Genomic DNA, 10,610 nt, shown 5'->3' with positions numbered 1-10,610 from the left:
TTGAGGAGTAAAGATTCGCTCAGACTGGTATCATGACTAGGCTTACTTTGAACGTCTTTATCTTCATACTGTATCAAGTGTTACGTTATCTGAGATTAGCGTTATAATACATCGTTAAATCCATACATAAATACAACAATAATTATACTTTAGTAACAATTATATATATATATATATATATATATATATATATATATATATATATATATATATTCATAACATTTTCATTCCTGGAAAAACAGTCTGAATTCCACTGGTCATAAACACCCTAATTCTCCTTCCAGTCAGACTCTAGCAAAAGTATTTTAAACAAAATTCACGATCCGACAGAAAGCAATTTAAAAAAAAAAAAATGGATGAAAACTTAGATTTTCGATTTTATGCCCTCGAATATATTACATAAAATATATAGACCCTATTTTTAAGTTTGCTTATATGGAGTCTTGGCTTCATCCTAAATATGTCGGTGATTTCTTTGCGACCTGGTGAAATCTCGCTCCCATAAAATACGGATTTCCCATCCCTTCGGCGACAAACTGAAAGAAAGAAACAGGCCATGCCTATAATATATATTGTAAAAATAACACATCATCTGATAAATCTAGAATACAAAACTTCATATCGTGACTGAAAACCGACTACTGAAAAACGGTAGGTAGTTTATTCACATTGTGTTGTGAAACTCACATTATCCATGCCGGATCTTTTGCTAATCCGAATTGGGGATTTCTTAGCCACTCTAGAATGTCTCTTCTCGCCATTAGTATAAGGGTGGAGAAACTGCAACAAAACACGATGTTATGCTATAGCTTGATTATCACAAGAGGTCAATACTTCATATTCACCTATATTCTCGACGTGTATGAAAGGCCATGGCCTATTCATAATATCAATATTATCATTATTCTTGCACATTAGTTTCATAATACATATAGAACAAAATTTAGAACAAAATGTAACAAAATATAACAAAAAAATACAGAGTGCGCAACCATTTCAGACGAGGGAACAGCATGCAATGTTAGATTGCTTTGCTGTATTTCCAGTCTTAACACCAGAGCACATCCATATCAGAGGAGGGAACAGTATGCAATGTTAGATTGCTATACTACACTTCCAGTCTTAACACCGGAACACCACCATATCAGAGGAGGGAACAGTATGCAATGTTAGATTGCTATACTACACTTCCAGTCTTAACACCAGAACACACCCATATCAGAGGAGGGGATAGTACTGGTATGCAATGTTAGATTGCTATACTACACTTCCAGTCTTAACACCAGAACACCACCATATCAGAGGAGGGAACAGTATGCAATGTTAGATTGCTATACTACACTTCCAGTCTTAACACCAGAACACACCCATATCAGAGGAGGTGATAGTACTGGTATGCAATGTTAGATTGCTATACTACACTTCTAGTCTTAACACCAGAACACCACCATATCAGAGGAGGGAACAGTATGCAATGTTAGATTGCTATACTACACTTCCAGTCTTAACACCAGAACACCACCATATCAGAGGAGGGAATAGTACTGGTATGTAATGTTAGATTGCTATACTACACTTCCAGTCTTAACACCAGAACACACCCATATCAGAGGAGGGAATAGTATGCAGTGCTGGATTGCTATACTGCTATATGCTCCAGTTTTATTATCAGAACACAACCATATTGGGCATGAACTTATACCATGAGGAAACCTTTAGAAATACAAATTGCGCTTCTACATTAATGCAGTCTGAAAAAGTGAAATTAGCTTTTGCTCACAGCGCTGTCGGGATCGTCCAGTTCTCCGAGCTGTTCCATGACCTTGTTCAGCTCGTTGACATCTGGACTGGGTTCCTCACCAGATTTGGTGTTTATCTGTTTACTACCTTTGGGACATTTGTACATATGTTCAGCATCGCAGGCACATTCTTGCTTGGCGTTGAATTCACGGTTGCTATCTGCTGTGTTCTCAAAGTTCTCCACGCAGCCGTCTTTTTCTGAAATCCCAAAAAATAACATTTCCCATAATCTCAAACTATCTGCATGTGTATAGAAAACACAGACAAATTAGTCGATGTGCTGTATGTTCTACAACAATCACCTGGTATGTGAACAAAACTATGTAGTTCCATCAACAGCTGTTAAATCCGATTATTTTGTTCACTATTAAAGTAAATATGAAACAGGTTCATTCTGAATGTATGATGAACAAAGACAGTATCGATTTTACAAATGTCACGTCACACTAAAGTAGATATGATGACAGCGATACGAGAGAAAAAGATGTACGCCACAAACAAGTATTCTAAAAGAAAACATTCATCTGTCCAAGTTATGAGAAAGGTAACTGGATAAAATGTAACAGCAACCATAGCTTACTTCACACCTTTTTAAACACCCATTTCAAAAATTTCAAAAACTCATAAAGTGTAAAAAGTGCGTATTCACGCTCCATTTCATCGCCATATCATAGTAACACCCTTAAAACCTGCTGAATACACCTTTAAACGGTGTATTTATGGACAAAAACGGTGTATTTATGGATAAAAAAACTGTGTCTTCAGCAAATTTACACCCTTTAAGCACCAATATGGACTGTCAGCAACCTGCGGAAGGCCGTGGGTTTCTCCCGGGCTCTGCCCGGTTCCCTCCCACCATATTGTTGGCCGCCGTCGTATAAATGAAATATTCCTGATGTAGATTGGAAATACCACAACGTATAGACTCTTTCACTTCCATTGATGTAAGAGATAAAATGCCTCATCGTCACAAGCATGCGGGAAACTTAGGCTAAACTCACATGTGAAAACATTCTGTCGACAAGGTACAATACATTACCTATCATCGGTACATCCCATGGTCTGTAGAGATGAAACTAAAAATTTGTTACATGTGTAGTGTAACATGGTTTTCCGGGGACACCTTATAAAATCCAAGTGATAGCACATGTAATGTTACCTGTGTATCCGACAGGGCAGGGATTAGGAGGGTTACAATAGGCTGGAAGGACCTTGTCTGTCTTCACTTCTTGCTTGTTTTTCAGCTCTCCTGTAGGACTCAAGTGCTGTTCTCCTTCACCTGCCCCACCTGTCATCAGACAAAGTTCATAAAGCCATTAGCCGTATATAGTATCCTCAACTGGCATACGTAAATAGGGTAAGAGACAGTTCCTGTATGGGAGTTCTACCAGAAATCAAACGGTCATAAGATGCAAATTGCCGTGAAATTTATGGTCTTTTCAGACTTTTACCGATTTGCTGATGGTCACTGGGACACAGAATGCAGAATGTTGAAAAGTGATCAGTGATGTCTACAAACTACATGAAGTCTTCATGGAAACCACAGAAGAAAACAGGGAATAAATCCCAGCAGCCATGTACTGTGAGGATTGACGAGTAACATTCACGTCCAGGCCGGGTCAAGGGGAATAATGATGTGCAATAGAACGTTCAGGATTGTCAAGACTGCTCGGGACTGTCAGCTACCACAGGACATACCTGACACATACTGATAACCACACAGGGGGTTTTGATACCACAGGACATACCTGACACATAATGACAACCACACAGAGAGTTTTGACACCACAGGACATACCTGACACATACTGATAACCACACAGAGTGTTCTGATACCACAGGACATACCTGACATACTGATAACCACGCAGAGGGTTCTGATACCACAGGACATACCTGACACATACTGATAACCACACAGAGGGTTTTGACACCACAGGACATACCTGACACATACTGACAACCACACAGAGGGTTCTGATACCACAGGACATACCTGACACAAACTGATAACCACACAGAGGTGTTTAATACCACAGGACATACCTGACACATACTGATAACCACACAGAGTGTTTTGACACCACAGAACATACCTGACACATACTGATAGCCATACAGAGGGTTCTGATACCACAGGACATACCTGACACATACTGATAACCACACAGAAGGTTCTGATACCACAGAACATACCTGACTCATACTGATAGCCATACAGAGGCTTCTGATACCACAGGACATACCTGACACATACTGATGGCCATACAGAGGGTTCTGATACCACAGGACATATCTGACACATACTGATAACCACACAGAGGGTTCTGATACCACACGACATACTTGACACATACTGATAACCATACAAAGGGTTTTGATACCACAGGACATAAATGACACATACTGATAACGACATAGAGGGTTCTGATACCACAGGACATACCTGGCACATACTGATAACCATACAGAGGGTTTTGACACCACAGGACATACCTGACACATACTGATAACCACACAGAGGGTTCTGATACCACAGGACATACCTGACACATACTGATAACCACAAAGAGGTGTTTAATACCACAGGACATACCTGACACGTACTGATAACCGCATAGAGAGTTCTGATACCACAGGACATACCTGACACATACTGATAACCACACAGAGGGTTTTGACACCACAGGACATACCTGACACATACTGATAACCATACAGAAGGTTTTGACACCACAGGACATATCTGACACATACTGATAACCTCACAGAGGGTTTTGACACCACAGGACATACCTGACACATACTGATAATCACGCAGAGGGTTTTGATACTACAGGACATACCTGACACATACTGATAACCATACAGAGGGTTTTGACACCACAGGACATAAATGGCACATGCTGATAACCACACAGAGGGTTTTGATACCACAGGACATACCTGACACATACTGATAACCTCACAGAGGGTTTTGACACCACAGGACATACCTGACACATACTGATAACCACACAGAGGGTTCTGATATCACAGGACATACCTGACACATACTGATAACCACACAGAGGTGTTTAATACCACAGGACATACCTGACACATACTGATAACCACACAGAGGGTTCTGATACCACAGGACATACCTGACACATACTGATAACCACACAGAGTGTTCTGATACCACAGGACATACCTGGCACATACTGATAACCACACAGAGGGTTTTGACACCACAGGACATACCTGACACATACTGATAGCCATACAGAAGGTTTTGACACCACAGGACATACCTGACACATACTGATAACCTCACAGAGGGTTTTGACACCACAGGACATACCTAACACATACTGATAACCACACAGAGGGTTTTGACACCACAGGACATACCTGACACATACTGATAACCACACAGAGGGTTTTGACACCACAGAACATACCTGACATATACTGATAACCACACAGAGGGTTTTGACACCACAGGACATACCTGACACATACTGATAACCATACAGAAGGTTTTGACACCACAGGACATACCTGACACATACTGATAACCACACAGAGGGTTCTGATACCACAGGACATACCTGATACATACTGATAACCACACAGAAGGTTCTGATACCACAGGACATACCTGACACATACTGATAACCACACAGAGGTGTTTAATACCACAGGACATACCTGACACGTACTGATAACCACACAGAGGGTTCTGATACCACAGGACATACCTGACACATACTGATAACCACACAGAGGGTTTTGACACCACAGGACATACCTGACACATACTGATAACCATACAGAAGGTTTTGACACCACAGGACATACCTGACACATACTGATAACCACACAGAGGGTTCTGACACCACAGGACATACCTGACACATAATGATAATCAGACAGAGGGTTTTGATACCACAGGACATACCTGGCACATAATGATAACCATACAGAGGGTTTGACACCACAGGACATACCTGACACATACTGATAACCACACAGAGGGTTTTGACACCACAGGACATACCTGACACATACTGATAACCATACAGAGGGTTTTGACACCACAGGACATACCTGACACATACTGATAACCTCACAGAGGGTTTTGACACCACAGGACATACCTGACACATACTGATAACCACACAGAGGGTTTTGATACCACAGGACATACCTGACACATACTGATAACCATACAGAGGGTTTTGACACCACAGGACATACCTGACACATACTGATAACCATACAGAGGGTTTTGACACCACAGGACATACCTGACACTTACTGATAACCTCACAGAGGGTTTTGACACCACAGGACATACCTGACACATACTGATAACCACACAGAGGGTTCTGATACCACAGGACATACCTGACACATACTGATAGCCATACAGAGGGTTCTGATACCACAGGACATACCTGACACATACTGATAACCACACAGAGGTGTTTAATACCACAGGACATACCTGACACGTACTGATAACCACGCAGAGGGTTCTGATACCACAGGACATACCTGACACATACTGATAACCACACAGAGTGTTCTGATACCACAGGACATACCTGACACATACTGATAACCACACAGAAGGTTCTGATACCACAGGACATACCTGACACATACTGATAACCACACAGAGTGTTCTGATACCACAGGACATACCTGGCACATACTGATAGCCATACAGAGGGTTCTGACACCACAGGGCATACCTGACACATACTGATAACCACGCAGAGGGTTCTGATACCACAGGACATACCTGACACATACTGATAACCACACAGAAGGTTCTGATACCACAGGACATACCTGACACATACTGATAACCATACAGAGGGTTTTGCGGCTCATATTCTTGGTCTCGCAGCTGAGCCTCATTCAATATATCCGTGTATGCAACGTCTGGCCATCCAGCATCTCGGTTATCCAGGCCTTTGATTGGCTCGTACACGTCCTCAGCTGGTTCCAGTTCGGCCAGACGGTATAAATTACTAAGGAGGTGATTGTAGGGTTCAGAGTCTTGGTAGTGGAAGCAGTTGGTCAGACCGACCAGAGCCACGAGGGCGGGGAGGAACCTGGAGAGCATATCTGTGTGCCACCTGCAAGAAAACCAATATCACGTCACATTCTGACATGTAGACGCCGGCATGTCCTGATGAGCCCTTATATGCCGCATGGAACGGCGCATCGGTCCCTATATTAGGGCGATATCTATAGCCGCTGGATTGTTATAGGCCTTTAGTATTAGCCGGTTTTATTTCAAGCTTGAAACTTTTTCTTTGCACTCTACCAAAATGCGCAATCTGACAAGTCTTTGTTTCAAAGATAAATGCATGAAGGCAGTACAGTTTCATAGCACGCATCTGATCAAAGTGTGAAAAGGAAAGAGATGGATGTCAGGTACGCCACTTCCTGTCCACATCACTAAATATTATATGGTGTCCATCCTGGTTGTCTGGTGCTTAAGTTCTTCCATGAAAGGAAATGCCCCGAATAACCTTCATACAAGTCAGGGAGTGTCGTAGTTAATATTTTTGAAAACTGCATGCAACTCCTTTATGATGCCTTTATACTGTATATCCATTATTTGCGGGAGGGGAGAGTGTTAACTTTAGGCTGTATATAAATACTGTCACTTTGTAATTGTTGATGGTTTAGCATATTATGTACGACATCCGAAAACGCCAAATGATTTTTTTCCTATTCCACCAGCATTGCTTGATGTTAAAAGTAGTAAACACCGTTTCAATCGGCATCACCAAGGCTGAAAATTGAGCATGGTAAGTACAGATTAAGCAAACTTAATTGAAAGTCCCTGTATTAGCAATTATTTTTCATGGCAGTGGCAATAGACCTGACACTACATATTCAGGGTCGGTCTCGAAAGTTTACACCAGTTGATTTGGAACCTTTCTTTTAACAGTCATTGATGTTAGATCCTTTAAAAAAAAACACCACGGATATGTACGACACCAAATTGTCGCTCGCCTGTTACGGACCACATCAGGCTGATCTGCGAATGTATGAGCTGGAATCCTGCTGGTTCCCGTCCTGATCAGAGCAATTCCTCTGCGGCAGTTTCGCCAACCCGCTAATTACCAGAGCAAGGTGACAGTTTATTACGTACACGAAGGTGACGAACACCACCTGCTGGGCTGGCACGGTTTTCAGCGGATAAACATCAAATGACCATACCTTATGGTACATTTTTATATGAGTATTCATCAAACATACACCATATTATAACATAAGCTAACCATATTTAGACGTTGGAAAGTCATTTGAAGCACCATTTTCCCCACGGACAACATCATCTAGATTTAATGTTCACGAGTTTAATTGGTGTAGGTTCTGACACCTTCGTTATTTACGCTGCCGCGCACTAAAAAAACAACAAACAAAAAACAAAACCACCCAAGACATCATCGACGAGAAAATTGTTGTTTCCTACGCGTAAACTACCAAAAGATGTTTCGACCGGCGTTTTACTTACACCCACGCTTTCATTTCAGCTAGAAAGCAGCTGCCATAGAGGAGCATTAGACCAAACTATACTGATTCACCACCAATACCGTTTTTCTATAAAACATTCAACATAGAGCTTAACGGATTGATATCTTCTGGTTATATCACACGTATGTGTATATAAGTAAAATTCACATAAGCAGAAATATTCTTGAGTACAGGTACAATTTTAAACAGTAACCATGCAGCTAAACAAATACGCACCCCGGTATAGTGGAAGGGACATAAGCCTTGCTCCTACACGAGCTGAAACTCTGGAGTCTATCATCTAGCAATACGAGACCGCATAACCATTATGTCATAGCCATTATGTTGAAATAACCGAAATTCAGATCTTTTCAGTGACACAAAATGCTAATAACGTGAATGTTTGCTGGTATGACGAGGCCATATTGTATACCTAGACTACATGATGGTGACATGATCGCGTTTTATGGGCGCAATACTGCCAATTTGGCGCAAAGCCCTTATCATTCATTCAGTTGTGAGAACAGTGTACTGTTTGCAACGTTTCCACATACAGAACATGTATAAAGCTAAATTTTATTAATGAAGCGAGTAACCAATGTCCAACAGCATAAGCCCTATAAAGTTACCCGTTATCAAAAATTATAATACAAACACTCGATAAACATTAAACGTGAAACACCAGTTAAAGATGGGTCTAATCAGAGTAGGTTTACGCGGTTTTGAAACAGGATTGTGCATATATATATATATATATATATATATATATATAGACATTAGGTATACAATTTTAATTTTCACCATGTATGTCCTACAGACAACGTATGACAGAATTTAACTTACCGAATACATCACAAAACTTGCATGTTGCGGGTTTTTCCAACTTGGAGATGTCCGGCCTGATGGATGTGATTTTGGAATCGAGAGATAGCATAGCTATATAATTTAGCTTACTGTAAGAGCTTTCTGTGGTACAGCTACGAGAGACCGCTTCTATAACAGCCATATGCTGATAGACGTTGGGCCGTTTTTTGAGATCCCTCCGAAGGGAAGCCATCTGTGTATCTTGGAATTGGTTTCGCTGAATAAACGAATCTCCGTAAAATGGAAAACCTACTTAAGGTCACCCAAACATGCTACATGGTTACCAATAATGTAAAATCTTTGGCTTACCCGTTTATATACCGGATTCCTGTAGATAAAGCTATATAAGCTTGGAGAATTGAATCACTTGTGTTGCACGACCAATGTCTCTGGTTCCCTGCTTATACCAAAAGGCCGACCAGTGTTGTGTTTGCGCGTGACGATCAAAAATGACGTCAGCAGGCTCCGATCGATATTGGTCGGGAATAATTCATGGCTCATTCTCACATAATGAACCACCTACTGGAAAGCTGCGCGGACTGGTTACCATGGTGACCATTATCGACCCTTTCAGGGTTTGCAACTGCCAACGTCTCTTCGTGCTATAACGTGTTTCGATGACATGTTTCGATGCCGTAAACAACCATATGTACGTGAATGGAAGTAGATATTCCTACCCCTATCTCCCTCTTCCAAAAATGCTATGAACAGATCTAGGCTATGTCTAACACAATATGCATTCAAAAGTGAATGATTCTTGTGAAAGACATACAAAAATAGCCTAGAAAACAGTAATGCGTTGTTCTAATTCAAACCAGGATGGTGTAATAAACACAGATCGCTGAGGCAAATTCTTCCTGACAAAAGTTAGGTTAATGACAGCAAGTAAGCCTTGAGAAAACTACTGCCTTGCCACCTCTCTCCAGGAACCTAACAAAGCAACAGCCTTCGTGTGACCGAGTGTCATCCGTAGATCATACGCGCGGCCTCAAGGCAGGTAAAAAGACCCGTGCCGACGAACCTTCAAGTTTTTATACGTCCGATTCACAAAGGTTCTTGTAACGTTAATCTTTTGATCAACAAATGCTACATGCACAGCAAATACTGGAAACTATGGATTAAACAATTATGGAAGCAGCTGCAAGGATATGTACAGCAATTTAAAATATTCTTCAACATAAGAATACTGAAATGAACGTAAAATAACCAATAGTGTAGGTATTACCTACCATGTTATAACAGTAACAAATGAAAAGCCGTAGCGAATTGAACGAGAGCAAATGTCGAAACGTACCTCGGCTTTATTCAACGGATTACGGAATGTAACAATTCATATACGAGATAACTGAATCACGTTTCTCTACAACCATAGTCACATATAATATTCACTTCTTATGTAGCCAGGATACATCCATATT

At 41.0% G+C, this 10,610-nt stretch overlaps 1 protein-coding gene across 1 annotated transcript; it reads right to left on the bottom strand.

Moving 5' to 3' along the window:
- Positions 1–235: 235 nt before the first annotated feature.
- LOC135469023 (neuroendocrine protein 7B2-like) lies at positions 236–9,576 on the bottom strand. Its single transcript, XM_064747540.1, has 6 exons — positions 9,502–9,576; positions 6,646–6,935; positions 2,960–3,088; positions 1,781–1,998; positions 688–780; positions 236–536 (listed from the first exon to the last, which is right to left on the bottom strand). The coding sequence occupies exons 2-6, from the start codon at positions 6,920–6,922 to the stop codon at positions 450–452; spliced, it is 804 nt and encodes a 267-aa protein (XP_064603610.1). The 5' UTR covers positions 6,923–6,935; positions 9,502–9,576; the 3' UTR covers positions 236–449.
- Between the last annotated feature and the right edge of the window lie 1,034 nt (positions 9,577–10,610).

The sequence above is a fragment of the Liolophura sinensis genome, chromosome 6, assembly GCF_032854445.1.
Source record: "Liolophura sinensis isolate JHLJ2023 chromosome 6, CUHK_Ljap_v2, whole genome shotgun sequence".
NCBI classification, from domain to species: Eukaryota; Metazoa; Mollusca; class Polyplacophora; order Chitonida; family Chitonidae; genus Liolophura; species Liolophura sinensis.
Note: the sequence above shows the minus strand (reverse complement) of the source record. Positions and strands in the feature narration are given on the sequence as shown.

Excerpts from the sequence above, each read along its gene's own strand:
- LOC135469023 (XM_064747540.1), bottom strand. The coding sequence starts at position 6,922 with ATGCTCTCCAGGTTCCTCCCCGCCCTCGTGGCTCTGGTCGGTCTGACC. Across the intron at positions 781-1,780 it reads TGGACGATCCCGACAGCGCT|TTTCTCCACCCTTATACTAA; the intron begins GTGAGCAAAAGC and ends GTTTTGTTGCAG. Across the intron at positions 537-687 it reads AAAGATCCGGCATGGATAAT|TTTGTCGCCGAAGGGATGGG; the intron begins GTGAGTTTCACA and ends TCTTTCTTTCAG.